The 16,411-nt window shown below is 55.3% G+C and overlaps 1 protein-coding gene across 2 annotated transcripts in view; it reads left to right on the top strand.

The window, feature by feature from the left end:
* GALNT14 (polypeptide N-acetylgalactosaminyltransferase 14) overlaps positions 1 to 16,411 on the top strand; it is a 98,366-nt gene that overhangs the window by 49,847 nt on the left and 32,108 nt on the right. For both annotated transcript variants that reach the window (XM_068153716.1, XM_068153715.1), the window contains exons 3-4: positions 3,655 to 3,753; positions 15,019 to 15,086. In XM_068153716.1, the coding sequence (XP_068009817.1) occupies positions 3,655 to 3,753; positions 15,019 to 15,086 (167 nt within the window). The remainder of the gene's footprint in view (positions 1 to 3,654; positions 3,754 to 15,018; positions 15,087 to 16,411) is intronic.

Genomic DNA, 16,411 nt, shown 5'->3' with positions numbered 1-16,411 from the left:
GTTGGAAGGGACCTCAAAGGTCATCTAGTTCCAAACCATGGGCAGAGACACCTCCCAGTAGACCAAGCTGCTCAAGGCCTTAGTCATTTATCCCATCTTTGGGATGTGATGAGCCTCATAGGATCCCAGGATGTTAGGGGCTGGAAGTGAGCTCTGGAGACCTTCCAGTCCAACCCCCTGCCAGAGCAGGAGCATGGAATCCAGCACAGGGCACACAGGAACACATCCAGATGGGGCTGGAAAGGCTCCAGAGCAGGAGACTCCACAACCTCTCTGGGCAGCCTGCTCCAGGGCTCTGGCACCCTCACAGTGCAGAAGTTCCTCCTCCTGCTGAGCTGGAACCTCCTGTGCTGCAGTTTCCATCCACTGCCCCTTGTCCTATCCCAGGGTGCAGCTGAGCAGAGCCTGTGCCCTCCCTCCTGACCCCCAGCCCTCAGCTATTGATAGACACTGATCAGATCCCCTCTCAGTCTTCTCCTCTGCAGACTGCACAGCCCCAGGGCTCTCAGCCTCTCCTCACAGGGCAGTGCTGCAGTCCCTTCAGCATCCTGGCAGCTCTCTGTTGGACTCTCTCCAGCAGATCCCTGTCCCTCCTGAGCTGGGCAGCCCAGAGCTGGCTGCAAGATTCCAGGGGAGGTCTCAGCAGGGCAGAGCAGAGGGGGAGGAGAACCTCCCTGGCTCTGCTGGGCACACTCCTCTGAATGCAGCCCAGGATGCCCTTGGCCTTCTTGGCCCCCAGGGCACATTGCTGTCCCATGGATGATTTGTTCTCCACTGCTGTTGAGAAGAGCAGCAGTGAAATGGAAATCACTCTTGGGTGTAAAAAGGTGGAGGGTGTGGAGTCTCCTTCTCTGGAGCCTTTCCAGCCCCATCTGGATGTGTTCCTGTGTGACCTGTGCTGGATTCTCTGCTCCTGCTCTGGCAGGGGGTTGGATTTGAGGATCTTTGAAGCTCCCTTCCAGCTCCTAACACCCTGTGATCTCCTATGACCCCCCGAGGCTGCAGTTTCCACCAGCTGGCTGAGAGGTGAGCCAACTCCTGGTTCTGGACTGTTTCCTTTTTCATGCTGCCTTACTGGCATCATCTGACTACAGGGAAGAGTGGGATGTGAACCTCTCCAGGCCAGCCTGCAGAAAGTGAAAAGCCACAGCAGTAACCACAGTCCCTGCCTGCTTCCTTCCCAGGAGGAAATGTTGTAGACTCTGTAATTACTCTGACCTTTAGCTGATGGAATTTGTGGCTTTGTAGAGTGATGCCAACATATTCCTGGCTCAGGAAAGCCAGACACACCTCTGTGCTGCTCCTTCCAGGTCCCTCTCAGTCTCTGTGGTGGCTTAAGAGGACACAGCAGAGCAGGAGGGCACTTCATGCCCAGCCTGAGCAGCTCTCCATCACAGGCACCATGTCCCTTCCCATCCACATGCCCCTCACCTGCTCTGGTGTCCCTGCCCAGGTGCTACTCTTCATACTCTCAAATGAAGCAAGGAAGAGGACTGAACAAACAAACCATTAATTTGATTTCCCAAAGTTCTGGACCACTCAAGGTAGAAAAAAGGAGGGCAGGGATGGGGAGGATGAAGCAAGGCAGAGTAGCCAAATGTTGCTGGTTTAGGCTAGCAGCACAAGGTGCAGCCCAAGTGCCTGAGATTAATGCCTGCTTTTTAATGAAGCTTTTCAGCCTTGCTTCTTGGAATAGCATTTCTGGCTACTTCCAAAGTGCCCTACATGAAAGACAAAAGGTTGCACAAGAGGTGAAACCATTCCAAAGACAAAGGACAAAGCCCTGCAGCTTGAGTGAGCTCACAGTAAATCAGTAGCTGCTGCCTCTCATCAAAACCCTCCCCAAATCCTGCCTCAACTTGACCACAGCAGATTTCTCTTCACTGCCCTGCTCCTCCAGCACTCTCTCCAACACCCAAAATTCATCATTCAACAGTATCTAATTCTAGGTCCATCCTCAAAGGGCACAAGAGTTGCACAGCCGCCTCACATGCAGCAGGAAACTCAGTGGCACTGCCCTGTGCACCACCACCCTCGTCCAGCAAAGCTCCATCTCAGGGCCTCTAAAGACAGAGGGGTTCTGAACTACCAAACAGCACTGGGGCATGGCCTGGGCTGCTCATCCAGCTCCCTGTACCCCCCTGCATCATTCAGTAAGCAACTTTAGCTGAGCTTTCCTAAGCTGGAGTGAGGAGCAAGAAGCTGCTGCTGGGTGCCTGTTTTCATAGGAGCACAGATGTCAGGGGCTGGAAGGGACCTCTGGAGATCCTCCAGTCCAACCCCCTGCCAGAGCAGGAGCATGGAATCCAGCACAGGGCACACAGAACACATCCAGGTGGGGCTGGAAAGGCTCTAGGGAAGGAGACTCCACAACCTCTCTGGGCAGCCTGCTCCAGGGCTCTGGCACCCTCACAGTGCAGAAGTTCCTCCTCATGCTGAGCTGGAACCTCCTGTGCTGCAGTTTCCATCCACTGCCCCTTGTCCTATCCCAGGGTGCAGCTGAGCAGAGCCTGTCCCCTCCCTCCTGACCCCCAGCCCTCAGCTATTGATAGCCATTGATCAGATCCCCTCTCAGTCTTCTCCTCTGCAGACTGCACAGCCCCAGGGCTCTCAGCCTCTCCTCACAGGGCAGTGCTGCAGTCCCTTCAGCATCCTGGCAGCTCTCTGTTGGACTCTCTCCAGCAGATCCCTGTCCCTCCTGAGCTGGGCAGCCCAGAGCTGGCTGCAAGATTCCAGGGGAGGTCTCAGCAGGGCAGAGCAGAGGGGGAGGAGAACCTCCCTGGCTCTGCTGGGCACACTCCTATGTGGGAGTGGGGGAGAGGTGGCTTGGAGTTGGCACTGCGGTGCTGCTCTTAGCTCTGCCAGTGCCACCAGCCAGCTGGGTGTGACAGCACTTGGGCCCTTGCCTCAGCCTAAGAAAGGGACAAAGCCTTCATCATGGTGACCCAGCGCTGCTGGGGTGACACCAGAACCTCACACAGCCAGTGAGCCATCGTAGGACTTGCAGCTGCTTTTCTCCTTTCTTCTCTTGTCCTGTGGTCACAGGGGATAGGGGGAGGAGGGGGCAAAGAGGAGGAAGCTGCTGGCAGCCCCTGGCTTTGTCCAGGGGGGGTTCTTGTGCTGTTTACAGATATGTAAATAGTGTATATTTTGTACATGTTCCTTGCATCCCATGTGTCCACACTGTAGCTGTGCTTGCAAACACAGCTGCACTTGCTTCCACCTGAGCTGCTCTGGCAGTTTTCTTTTGGGGATAGTCTCTCCAAAGCAGCTGGGGGGGAGGGGGTAATTTCAACCCACCACCTGTCCAAAGGGTCCCACTCCCTGCTGGTGGGGGGAGGCTGGATGTGCTGGCTGCCATCAAGGCGTAGAGAAAAGGCCTGTCAGTTGGGTGCCTCCTTTCTCAGCCTTCCTCAGCTGTTAATTTCCAGCCAAGCTCTTTCTGCTGCTTTCGTCCTGCATGACTCAGTTGGCAGTTTCTGGACTGCTTCAGGGGAGGTTCACACAGACACTCATTGTGGTGGGGTCTTTTGCTGGGCTTTGTTTGGTTTTTAGCAGAGGCTGGTGGACCAACTGATGATGGACTTCTGTGTTCATGCAGTGAGGTCTCACTGCAGTCCCTGAATGGCCTTTTCCTCTTCCTCCCTTCCCCAGGTGCACGACCCTGCACTACCGCCAGGACCTTCCACCAACCAGCGTCATCATCACCTTCCACAACGAGGCCAGGTCCACCTTGCTCAGGACCATTAGGAGGTAAGGGCTCCTGGTGTGCTGGAAATGCTCTTCCCTCAGGACAGGGTGAAGGGAGCAGAGGTTTTCCTGGGCACAGGCAGAGCCTGCCAGCAGGGCTGGACCCTACTAGCTGTGGTCTCAGCTGGTTTCCAGGAGAAAGTTCTCCACCGAGAGAGTCATCTGTCACTGGAATCCAGATCCTGCCTGTAGTGGGGTCTCCAGAACTGCACCCAGAGCTCCAGCTGTGGTCTCAGCAGAGTGGAGCAGAGGGGCAGCATCACCTCCCAAAGATAAGGAGCAGGAGGGATTTTGCTCTTCTTAGACTCCTCCTAGCTGCTTGAGGGCTTTAATGCTCAGTGAGTGCTGAGGCTGAGCTGTGCTTCAGGCTCTGCTCTGTGCCTTGTGCATGGCTCCTGGGGAGGCTGGAAGTGCTCTGACTTGTGAAGCAGAGGCACCAGCACGTGGCCTGTGCAGCAGCCCTTACACAAGCCCTGTCAGCAGAGTTAGGGACAGTTTGGTAATGAATGATTTATGCTGCCAGAGCTCTTGAGAAGAGCTGCTGGACTGTGTCAGGTCATGGCTCAGTTAAAAGCCTGATGATCTTTGCACAGAATTATAACATTTGGGGTGTGTGTGGAAAGCTGAGTTAATCAAATGCCCAAACCTCTGTAAATGATCTCTCGAGATCAGGAGGGGCTGAGGGACATGGGACTGTTTGTCCTGGAGAAGTGTAGGCTGTGGAGAGGACCTGGTTGCTCTCTACAGCTGCCTGGAAGGAGGTTGGAGTGAGGCTGGTGTTGGTCTCTTCTCCCTAGTATCAGCTGATAGAAGGAGAGGAAATGGCCTGAAATGGTGCCAGGGAAGGCTTAGGTTGGAGATGAGGGAAAATGTCTTTGCTGCAAGGGTGGTCAGGCACTGGCACAGGCTGCCCAGGGAGGTGTGGAGTCCCCATGCCTGGAGGTGTTCAAGGGGTGTGTGGGGCTGGCACTCTGGGACATTGTTTAATGGCCACAGTGGTCACAGGTCGAGGGCTGGACTCAGTGGTCTCAGAGACCTTTGCCAACCAAACCAATTCAATGATTCTATCATTGTGTAACCAGGCTTGTGAGTGCCTCCAAGGGTCTTGGTCATAGGGCATGGGGGAGAAGAGGCCAGGAAGGAGGAGAGCTCTTGACATTCTTTTTACCTTCTCCACTGTGCAGACAGTGCAGACAAACTGCCACTGGGTGCATGTTCAGCCACTCACTTTCTGAATTACCTTGGGCACATTTCTTATCCCTCCAGGGGCTCTTGCACATCTTTCAAGCTCCAGGGCTGGTGACAGCCCCCAAGAAGACAGGAATTGGATCTCATAGAATCACAGCATGGTAGGGTTTGGCAGGGACCCCTGGAGATCATCCAGCCCACCCCTGCTGCCAAAGCAGGATCGTAGGCTGGACTTAATGATCTCAGAGGTCTTTTCCAGCCTCAATAACTCTGTGGTTCTGTGATCACCCAGAGCAGGTTACACAGGAGCACATCCAGGTGGGTCTTGGGAGTCTCCAGAGAAGGAGACTCCACAGCATCTGTGGGTTTGCATGAGTAAAGGCAAGGAGAGAAGGCAGGAGCAAAAGGAGAAAGTAAGCAATGCAGTGGCATTAACAACAGCAGCAAACCCACACCCATTTATTCTTTCCTCTTTTCCCTTCCTGTGCTGGCCTGGGCTTAGGAAGGGAATCCAGCTCATTGCCCAGCTCTAGCTGCCCAGCTCCTCCAGAGGGAGAGCTTAATGATGTCCCCAGGGCCTCTGCAGTCACTGGAGGGGAAGGAGCTGCAGATGTACTCTCATCACCTGGGGCTGTGCAGGATGCCGGGACTGTGCTTAGGGACAGCTACTCCACGGCTTGTTGATGAGAGTATCATCCCCTTTCCCTTGCAGGCATCAGCATGCTCACCTGCCAGATGAGAGCAGTGCTGGGGAGACAGCTGTGCTTTTAGGCTCGATGTGGTGTGGCATCCATGCTGAGGTCTGCGGGGAGCAGGGCTGGGTGCATGCCCCGTGCCTGGAGCGTCCCTGGGAGCAGCATCGAGACAAAGGGGGGAGGCAAGGCTGCAGGCAGCCTGGACTGACCACCAGAGACCACCACGTGTGACCATGTCCAGCCAGGCCATGTGGGGAGCTTGGGGGGCTGGTCAGCACTGGTGCAGGCTGGGCAGGAGGGGCAGGGAGGGAGGCTGTGGCGGTGCTGGCAGCCTGGTGAGCAGAGGGTGAGAGAGTGCTGTTTGCTCCACTGAGTGGTCTTTATTTATTTATTCCTCCAGCTTGCAGCTGGGGAGCTCAGAATAGGAATCAGGAAAACTTAATTATTTACCTCTTGCTGACAAACCAAAACACATCCTCTGGCAAAAGCCCTGATGTGAGTGCTACGAACACCCACACCAGATACTCAGCTGATAAATTAGCAGGGAGAGTGTCACTGCCCAGGGCAGTGGGGGTTGGAACTGGATCATCTTTAAGGTCCCTTCTCACACCTTGAGTCCAGGTCTGGGCTCCTCAATTTAAGCAGGACATTGAGACTCTTGAAGGTGTCCAGAGAAGGGCAACAAAGCTGGGGAGGGGTCTGGGGCACAGCCCTGTGAGGAGAGGCTGAGGGAGCTGGGGTTGCTTAGCCTGGAGAAGAGGAGGCTCAGGGGAGACCTTCTTGCTCTCTACAACTACCTGAAGGGAGGTTGTAGCCAGGAGGGGGTTGGTCTCTTTTGCCAGGCACCCAGCACCAGAACAAGAGGACACAGTCTCAAACTGTGCCAGGGGAGGTTTAGGCTGGAGGTGAGGAGAGAGTTCTTCCCAGAGAGAGTTGTTGGCCATTGGGATGTGCTGCCCAGGGAGGTGGTGGAGTCCCCATCCCTGGAGGTGTTCAAGAAAGGCTTGGATGTGGCACTTGGAGCCATGGTTTGGTTGTCAGGAGGTGTTGGGTATTAGGTCATAGGTTGGACTTGATGATCCCTGAGGTCTGTTCCAGCCTGCTTGTTTCTGTGATTCTTCCAGAAGAGGTTCCCTGGGGGGAATTCCTCCCAGGCACTGAGTTCCACTCTGAGCCCATTTCTGACCCTACAGCCCAGGGCAGTGGTTCTGGTACCTGCAAAAGCATAGTCAGTCCCTTTGTGCCCATCTAACCCAAGCTGTTGCAGGAGCCGCTCCTAACCCAAACTCTTGCATCCATCTGGGAGCCTCCTCCCTTAGGCAGGGGTGGCACCAGGGAGAGCCTGGCCAGGAGTGAGGCCAGCCTGATGCCCGCAGCGAGGCCAAGGCAGGTGTGGCACAGAAGCTGTGTGATTGGCACTCTGGAGGGTTTGCTTCTCTTGTTTTCATTTAGTTTTCTGCCTTTGGGGTTTTTTTTGCTTAAACCCTGGACTGGTTGTTGTTGGTTTGTTTGCTGTGGGTTCTCCCCCCCCCTTAATTTGCTAATCATCTCTGGTGGTGACGGAGCACAGAGCCCTCCGTGGGCTTTTTACCTTTTGATGTTCAGATGAGAGAACTCTTGAATTTCAAAGAGCTTGGTGGGGATTTGGAAGAATGAAATGTGAAAGCTTGCAGCCTAATCAAAGCTCATTATGATTATTCTTGGTGTGATCTCTCTCTTCCTCTGTAATTAGCCATTTTGGGTCGGTGAAGCAGTTCATTTTGGTGGGCAATTTTTTCCCCTCCCCCTTGCTCTGAGTCTGATTTTCCACAGGGTGACCCCGGTCCCTTTCTGACACTTTGTCACACCCCCAAAGGTGTTAGTTTTGTTTCATTTCTAATTGCTTTTCCCTCCTAACAAGACCAAATATGTTGCCATGGAGAGAATTAATGAGCTTGTGAGTTCCTGAGGAACCCCACAGCCTCCTCTCTAGAGCAGCTGCTGTGCTGGGTGATGACTGAAGACGAACCAACCCTTGGTCAGAAGGCCTGAACTCCTCCCTGCAAACACTTTGTGTGTCCTGCATGTCAGGAGGACTTTTGCATTGCTGCTTCATAGGCTTCTAGGGTTTTTTTCCCACTTAGAAAAGGCCTCTGAGGATCATCCAGTCCAACTGTCCACCCAACACCACCATGGCCATTAAACCATGGCTCAATGTCCCACCCCCACAGGTCTCTTGAACAGCTGCAGGGATGGGGACTCCACCACCTCCCTGGGCAGCCTGTGCCAGGGCCTGACCACCTTTGCAGAGAAGAAATTGTTCCTAGTATCCAACCTAAACTTCTCCTGGCACACTTCCAGGCCATTCATTTGGAGAGGAAATGGCTGGATCCAGTGCTTATCCCTGGCGAGGTAGAAAGGAATCCTGACAGATCATTGAGGAGGATGAAAGGATCTTATGGTGAAAACATAAGGTGAGGTCATCATGGAATGGTGTAGGTTGGGAGAGACCTTAGAGGTCATCTACTCCAACCTCCTTGCCTTGGGCAGGGACACCTCTCAACTCAACTTGGTTGGCCAAGGCTTTATCCAGCCTGGCCTTAAAGATCCCCAGGGAGGAAACATCCACAACCTCCCTGGGAAACCTATTCCAGAGTCTCAGCTCCCTCCTACTGAAGAACTTCTTCCTATGATCCATTCTGACCCTGCTCTCCCTCAGCTTCAAACCATTCTCCCTCGTCCTGCTTCTAGACACCCTTATGCAAAGCCCCTCTGCAGCCCTCCTGCAGGATCCCTTCAGGCACTGGAAGGCAGCTCTAAGGTGCCCCTGGAGTCTTCTCTTCCCCAGGCTGCACAATCCCAGCCCCCTCAGCCTGTGCTCACAGCAGAGCTGCTCCAGCCCTTGCATCATCCTTGTGGCCCTCCTCTGGACTCCCTCTAAGAGCTCTGTGTCCTCCTCCTGCTGGGCACACCAGAGCTGGATGCAGTGTCTGCTAAATCCATTGAAACAAAGCAAAACCTCAGCATTAACTTTTCAGGCTAATTCAGCACAGATCTGGTCCCATGGGGTCGAATTAAGCAGAAGCACTTTGTGGTCTAGAGGCACAGAGTTTCCATTTCAATATTAACAGGTCCTTCTGGAGATTTAAGGCAGAACATGTTGTGATCCCTGGCTCAACAGAACTTCAGAGCTGTTGTGAGTTGTTCTGATGCTCCCATCACTGCACTCTATCTACCTAGGTTTGATTTCAGGGGGGAAAAAATGAATCTAAAAATAACAGAGAGAGTTCAGAGCACTTCTGGTATTAATGGTTCTTCTGATTCTTCCTGTGTGAAAGCACAACAGAAGGCCATGCATGCACAGGGAGGAAGAAAGGATAGGGGGAAAAGGAAATCAAAGCTAAGGAAAGGCAAAAGGAACAGAAAAGCTGGCTTTAATTTGGGGGTTTTTAAGTGCTTTTGTAGTCTCTGCTGCAATCATAGCATGGCTCAGGCTGGAAGGGACCTTGCACCTCACCTGCTCCAACCCCCCTGCCGTGCGCATGGACACCTCTCCACCAGACTTGGCTGCTCCGGGCTTCATCCAGCCTGGCCTTGAACACCCCCATGGAGGAAGCATCCACAGCCTCCCTGTGCCAAAGTCTCAGCTCCCTCTTGCTGAAGAGCTTCTTCCTAAGATCCAGTCTAACCCTACCCTCCCTCAGCTTCAAACCATTCCCCCCTGTCCTGGCTCTAGACACCCTCAGGAAAAGTCCTTCTGCAGCCTTCCTGCAGGATCCCTTCAGGTACTGGCAGGCAGCTCTGAGGTCCCTTTGGAGTCTTCTCCAGGCTGCACAGCCCCAGCTCCCTCAGCCCATCCTCACAGCAGAGCTGCTCCAGCCCTTGGATCATCTTTGTGACGTCCCCTGGACTCACTCCAGCAGCTCTGTGTCCTTCTGCTGGGGACACCAGAGCTGGACACAGCAGAGTTTGGGGTCTCTGTTTCACCTCTCCCCGAGGAGTGCCATGGGGAGAGCTGTTTGTAACCTCCTGGCTTTGGAGCCTGGGTGCCTCACTGTGTGGTTAACAGCACAGGCAGGAAAAGCCTTGAGGATGCCAGTTTGGTGTTGCTGAGGAGCTGATGCACTGGCTCTTGGCTGTGATGGGAAACAGGCTGTGGTCAGGGCACTGCAGCCTGTGCTGGGCATCTCCTTATGGCTGCATCAATAGCCTTGTGCCTGCCCAGTTCGAGGGCCTGCTGGTCACAGAAGCACAGAGTGTAAGGGGTTGGAAGGGACCTGGACAAATCATCCAGTCCAACCTCTCTGCCAGAGCAGCATCACACAGGGCAGGCCACACAGGAATGCATCCAGGTGGGTTTTAACAGTCTCCAGAGAAGGAGACTCCATGAAACCCTCTGGGCAGCCTGTCCCAGGGCTCTGCCACCCTCACAGTGACATTTTGCCTGTGTTCATGTGGAATCTCCTCTGCTTCAGCTTGCATTGCCCCTTGTCCTGATGTTGGGCATCACTGAGAAAGAGCCTGACTCCTCTTGACAGTGAGGGTGGTGAGGGACTGGCACAGGCTGCCCAGGGAGGCTGTGGATGCTCCCTCTGGAGGTGTTTGCAGCCAGGCTGGAGGTGGCTGTGAGCAACCTGCTGTGGTGTGAGGTGTCCCTGCCCATGGCAGGGGGTTGGAGCTGGCTGAGCCTTGAGCTCCCTTCCAGCCCTGACAGCTCTATGGTTCTATGAGTCCATTTCAGAGCCTACAGGCCAGGGCTGTGCTGTTGCTACCCTTTGTGCCTCTGTAGAGCTGAGCCCTGCATTGCCCTCCTGGGGGGAGGCAGCGGGCGTTGAAGTTCCCCTGGCTGCCTTCTGCCTCCTCTCCTCCCTCCAGCAGGTTAGTTATTTATTTCCTTGGCTTTTTCTCCCTGCCTCGTTCCTGCAGGTTTCACCAGGTTAGGTTTGCAGGCAATCAGCACTTGTTAGAGATTCCACTGAGCATGGAATTGCTCTGCTGTCTCTCTGCTGACGCTGGGCTGCCCCAAGCTGCTGAACTCAGCTCCTGCACGTGGGGGGTGAAAATAAATACACAACAACAACAGGCCTATTAATAATCATAATTGGAAAACACTTGACAGGTGGGAACAGCACATCTCAGCTGCTCCCTGTGCCCCAGCAGGAGGAGGGCCTTCAGCCACTGCATTTCACAGAGCCACAGAGCTCTCAGGGCTGGAAGGGAGCTCAAGGCTCAGCCAGTCCCAACCCCCTGCCATGGGCAGGGACACCTCACACCACAGCAGGTTGCTCACAGCCACCTCCAGCCTGGCTGCAAACACCTCCAGCCAGGAGGCTTCCACCACCTCCCTGGGCAGCCTGTGCCAGGCTCTCACCATCCTCCTGGGCAACAACTTCTTCCTCACATCCAATCTCAAGCTCCCCACTTCTAGTTTTGCTCCATCCCCCCGAGTCCTATCCCTCCCTGACACCCTCACAAGTCCCTCCCCAGCTTTCTTGCAGTCCCCTGCAGATCCTGGAAGGCCACAATGAGGTCTCCTGGGAGCCTTCTCCTCTCCAGCCTGCACAACCCCAACTCCCTCAGTCTGTGCTCACAGCAGAGCAGCTCCAGCCCTCTGCTCCTCCCCATGGCCCTTCTCTGGACACCCTCCAGCATGCTTTGTGCAGGCTGCTGGCAAAGCTGTGCTGTCTAACCCTGCTTGGTGCCAGCCTGTAGTGGTGCTGGGGGGGCTGCAGCAGTTTCTGCCTGTCAGGATTCCCAGCTGAAGTGTTGCTTTTGGGGGGATTCCTTTTCCTCCCCACCTCAACCTGAACATGCAAAGCATCTGCAGTGAAGGGGGGGAAATCTTGTCTCCTGCCAGGATCTGCAAGTGGAGGAGGCAGCGAGAGTGTTTCCAGGACAAGGAATGGTTGAGAGTGGTTTTTGAGGAGGAAAAAAGGGAGGTGGCAGCCTTGCCCACTTCAGTCTGAGATACACCTCCTGTTTGCCAGGATTTCTGCTGGGGAAAACAAAGAGAAGGGAAAAAAAAGACTCACAGAAGCAAGCTCAGAAACAAACCAACCCCCAGCAATTCATGAGCACACACAGCCTCCACCACACCAACCCCCAACCAACCCCACACAAAGGGCATGGAGGGAGGATCCACTGCAAGCAGCTGCCTCCTGGGGTCCTACTCTCCTTCCAAAATGATCCAGCTCCACTCTTTCCCCTCTGGATGGGCAGATACTCCAAACCCTCTCCTTGCTGGGACAGCCTTGGAGCTTCATCACAGAAATGCTGAACATTCCCAGGTGATGCCAGGAGACTCCTCTGGGCTCCTGCCAGTGACCACCCAGGGATTCTACCCCTGAGACCCCTCTGGATTGGGGCTTGGAGCAAGGAGGTGGTTTGGGGGCTTGGAGCAAGGAGGTGGTTTGGGGGCTTGGAGCAAGGAGGTGGTTTTGGGGCTTGGAGCAAGGAGGTGGTTTGGGGGCTTGGAGCAAGGAGGTGGTTTGGGGGCTTGGAGCAAGGAGGTGGTTTTCCAGGCTGCCAGGCTTTTTGCCAGAACTTGGGGGGCCTGAGAGACAGGGAAACCTGTCAGAAAACACGGGGGGGTATCAGAGGGCACCGGATTGTCAGCCCACAGGGGGGTTGAAGGATTTTGATCTGCCAGCAGGAGGCCTGAAGGTGTTTTTTTCTCTAACCCTGGGGCTGTGCAGTCTGCAGAGGAGAAGACTGAGAGGGGGGTTTAATCAATGTCTGTCAATAGCTGAGGGCTGGGGGTCAGGAGGGAGGGCACAGGCTCTGCTCACTTGCACCCTGGGATAGGACAAGGGGCAGTGGATGGCAACTCCAGCACAGGAGGTTCCAGCTCAGCAGGAGGAGGAACTTCTGCACTGGGAGGGTGCCAGAGCCCTGGAGCAGGCTGCCCAGAGAGGTTGTGGAGTCTCCTGCTCTGGAGCCTTTCCAGCCCCACCTGGATGTGTTCTGTGTGCCCTGTGCTGGATTCTATGCTCCTGCTCTGGCAGGGGGTTGGACTGGATGATTTCCAGGGGTCCCTTCCAGCCCCTGTGATCTGTGATCCTGTGATTGTAGCTTTCAGCCACACTGCTCAGTGTCTATCCACCTGGAGGGAGCTGTGACCCACAGCCTCCAGCCTGCTCTCTCTCCTTGCCCTGGCAGCTCCCAGGCTGCCCTGATCCTCTCTGCAGCCAGCTCACGGCTCCAAGCAGGGCTGGGTCTGGCCGCAGCTGTGAGCTCGCTAAAGCTGGGCTCGAGCTGGGTAATTTTCCCTGTGCTGGCCTTGCCGGTGCTGGACACCATGTCATTAGCCCCAGGAGAGGGGAGGGGGTGGCAGCAGCTTTGTGCTGAGCCCTGTGAGGAAGCTCAGTGTGATGTGCAGCTTGCTGTAAGGCTGGAGAGTGCTGGCTTCTGGCTCTTTCCCAGTGCATCCTGTCTGGAAATCCAAGCTTGGTCTCCTGCACTTTGGCAGGGACCAGGTGGTACTCACAGCCCTCAGGCTGTGCTGCCATCCAGTGAGAGCTGGACAGGCAAACCTCATGGAGTTCAATAAGGACAAGGGCAGGGTCCTGCACCTGGGGAGGAGCAGCAGCAGGCACCAGGACAGGTTAGGAGCTGCCCTGCTGGAAAGCTGCTCCATGGAGAAAGACCTTGGAGTGCTGGTGGGCAGCAAGTTCTGCATGGGGCAGCAATGTGCCCTGGGGGCCAAGAGAGCCAATGGTACCTGGGGGGCATCAGGCAAAGTGTGGCCAGCAGGGCCAGGGAGGTTCTGCTCCTCCTCTGCTCTGCCCTGCTGAGACCACACCTGGAATACTGAGTCCAGTTTTGGGCTCCCCAGTTCAGGAGAGACAGAGACCTGCTGGAGAGAGCCCAGCAGAGAGCCAGGAGGATGCTTAGGGGACTTGAAGAGAGACCTATGAAGAGAGACTGAGAGGCCTGGGGTTGTTTAGTCTGGAGAGGAGAAGACTGAGAGGGGATCTGATCAGTGGCTATCAATATCTGAGGGGTGGGTGTCAAGGGGAGGGGGCCAAGCTCTTTTGGGTGGAGCACAGTAATAAGACAAGAAACAACAGGTACAAGCTTGAACATAGAAGGTTTCAGCTCAACATGAGGAGAAACTTCTTCACAGTGAGGGTGGCAGAGCCCCGGAGCAGACTGCCCAGGGGGGCTGTGGAGTCTCCTTCTCTGGAGCCTTTCCAGCCCCACCTGGATGCATTCCTGTGCAGCCTGCCCTGGGTGATGCTGCTCTGGCAGGGGGGTTGCACTGGATGATCTCTGGAGGTACCTTCCAGCCCTGTGGTGTACTGTGGTAGCTCCTGGGCTGTGCTGGCCTGTTTGCTGGGCTGTTGGGGTGGCCAAGCAGTGTGATGGTTCTCCCTCTGTCCTGCAGCAGTGTGATGGTTCTCTCTCTGCCCTGCAGCAGTGTGATGGTTCTCTCTCTGTCCTGCAGCACTGTGATGGTTCTCTCTCTGCTCTGCAGCACTGTGATGGTTCTCTCTCTGTCCTGCAGCAGTGTGATGGTTCTCTCTCTGCTCTGCAGCACTGTGATGGTTCTCTCTCTGTCCTGCAGCAGTGTGATGGTTCTCTCTCTGCTCTGCAGCACCGTGATGGTTCTCTCTCTGCCCTGCAGCAGTGTGATGGTTCTCCCTCTGCCCTGCAGCACTGTGATGGTTCTCTCTCTGCCCTGCAGCACTGTGATGGTTCTCTCTCTGCCCTGCAGCAGTGTGATGGTTCTCTCTCTGCCCTGCAGCAGTGTGATGGTTCTCTCTCTGCCCTGCAGCACTGTGATGGTTCTCCCTCTGCCCTGCAGCACTGTGATGGTTCTCTCTCTGCCCTGCAGCAGTGTGATGGTTCTCTCTCTGCCCTGCAGCAGTGTGATGGTTCTCTCTCTGTCCTGCAGCAGTGTGATGGTTCTCTCTCTGCCCTGCAGCAGTGTGATGGTTCTCTCTCTGCCCTGCAGCAGTGTGATGGTTCTCTCTCTGTCCTGCAGCAGTGTGATGGTTCTCTCTCTGTCCTGCAGCACTGTGATGGTTCTCTCTCTGCCCTGCAGCACTGTGATGGTTCTCTCTCTGCCCTGCAGCAGTGTGATGGTTCTCTCTCTGCCCTGCAGCACTGTGATGGTTCTCTCTCTGTCCTGCAGCACTGTGATGGTTCTCTCTCTGCCCTGCAGCACTGTGATGGTTCTCTCTCTGCCCTGCAGCACTGTGATGGTTCTCTCTCTGTCCTGCAGCACTGTGATGGTTCTCCCTCTGCCCTGCAGCACTGTGATGGTTCTCTCTCTGTCCTGCAGCACTGTGATGGTTCTCTCTCTGCCCTGCAGCACTGTGATGGTTCTCTCTCTGCCCTGCAGCAGTGTGATGGTTCTCTCTCTGCCCTGCAGCACTGTGATGGTTCTCTCTCTGTCCTGCAGCGTGCTGAACCGCACCCCAGCGCACCTGCTCCGTGAAATCCTGCTGGTGGATGACTTCAGTGACGACCGTGAGTGACCTCTCTCCGTGGTTTAAAGCTGGGGGAGGCTGGGGTGTGTGCAAGGGAGAAGGGGAGAGTCTGTCAGGGGGGAAGGGGAAACATCAAGGCCTGTAGGTGTGGAGAGCCAAGCCTGCTGTGCTGAGCTTGCCTTGCTGTGTGGAGAATCCCCAACTCCAAAGGATCAGCCCTGACCTCCTGGAAATGATGCAAGAGAACTTCCATGCCCACCAGACCTGAGTCCAACCTCCTGCCCAGCTGATGTGTTGAAGCCATGGTTTAGTTAGTCCTGAAGTCTTGGGTGGCAGGTTGGCCTTGATGACCTCTGAGGTCTTTTCCAACCTTATGGATTCTATGGTTCCATTTGCTGGCTCTCAGCTGCAGCTCTGGCTGGGCACCACTGGAATTGCACAGTGTGATGACAGCCTGGCCCTCCTGATGCATGCATGTGTTCTGCCTCTGCTTATGATGTGGGCCAGCAGCTCTGACAGAGGCTTTGCTCACCTGTGTAAGGAGGATCTGCTGCCTGGAGCGCCCCTTTCTGAGGGGCATCACAAACAGTGCTGCCTGCTGCAGGCAGCCTGTCTCCCCCTGCCCTTCTCCTCCTGCTAACAGCATGACTGGAGTGAAATCAGTGGCTCTGATCTCCAGCAGAAGGCAGCAGCTGAAGCCTCGAGGCTTCCCAGGGAACCACCCCAGCTGAGGACCTTGCCCAGTGAGGAGGGCAAGGGGAGCATCAAGGTGTTGAGGGTGAAGTGCTCCAAAAGACAGAGGCACGACAAGGATGATAAAATGCACCTAGCTGGGGGGATCTGTGGCACTTACATTTCAAGGAGCTGCAAATCAGGGGGGGAAGAGGAGGGAAAAAGGGGAGGGAAGAAGAGGAAAAAAGGGGGAGGGGAAGAAAAAAAGGATGGGGGGGAACAAAGGCAGAGAGGTTTAAAAGAGCCCAACACACCCAACCAAAGGATCTGTGCTTTGCTCTGGGGTGTCCTTTGGAAGTCCTAAACAGGCACTAGGGACAGATTCCACAAGCCCCATTTTTGCCTCCCTGGGGTCACTGGAGCCAGGGGCAAGGGTTGCAGTGGTGATGGTGAGCTCTGGAGCATCTCCAGCATGTGGAAGCCAGGCTAGGTAGGGCTGGGGACCAGCAGAGCAGCTCTGGTGGAGGAAGGGGCTGGAGATGCCCTGGTACAGAGCAGTGGTGTCCCGAGGTGGGGGCAGTGAGTGCTTGGGTGTTTGGCTAACCAGACAAAGCTTTTGCCTTCCTGACAGGAGGGGTTTGTGAGAGTGCAGCTTCCCTGCCCCAGCACACTCCGTGGTGAGGACGAGGAGGA

The sequence above is a fragment of the Melanerpes formicivorus genome, unplaced genomic scaffold (genome assembly GCF_026170545.1).
Source record: "Melanerpes formicivorus ecotype bairdi unplaced genomic scaffold, bMelFor1.0.p_v2 SCAF_26, whole genome shotgun sequence".
NCBI lineage: Eukaryota > Metazoa > Chordata > Aves > Piciformes > Picidae > Melanerpes > Melanerpes formicivorus.
Note: the sequence above shows the minus strand (reverse complement) of the source record. Positions and strands in the feature narration are given on the sequence as shown.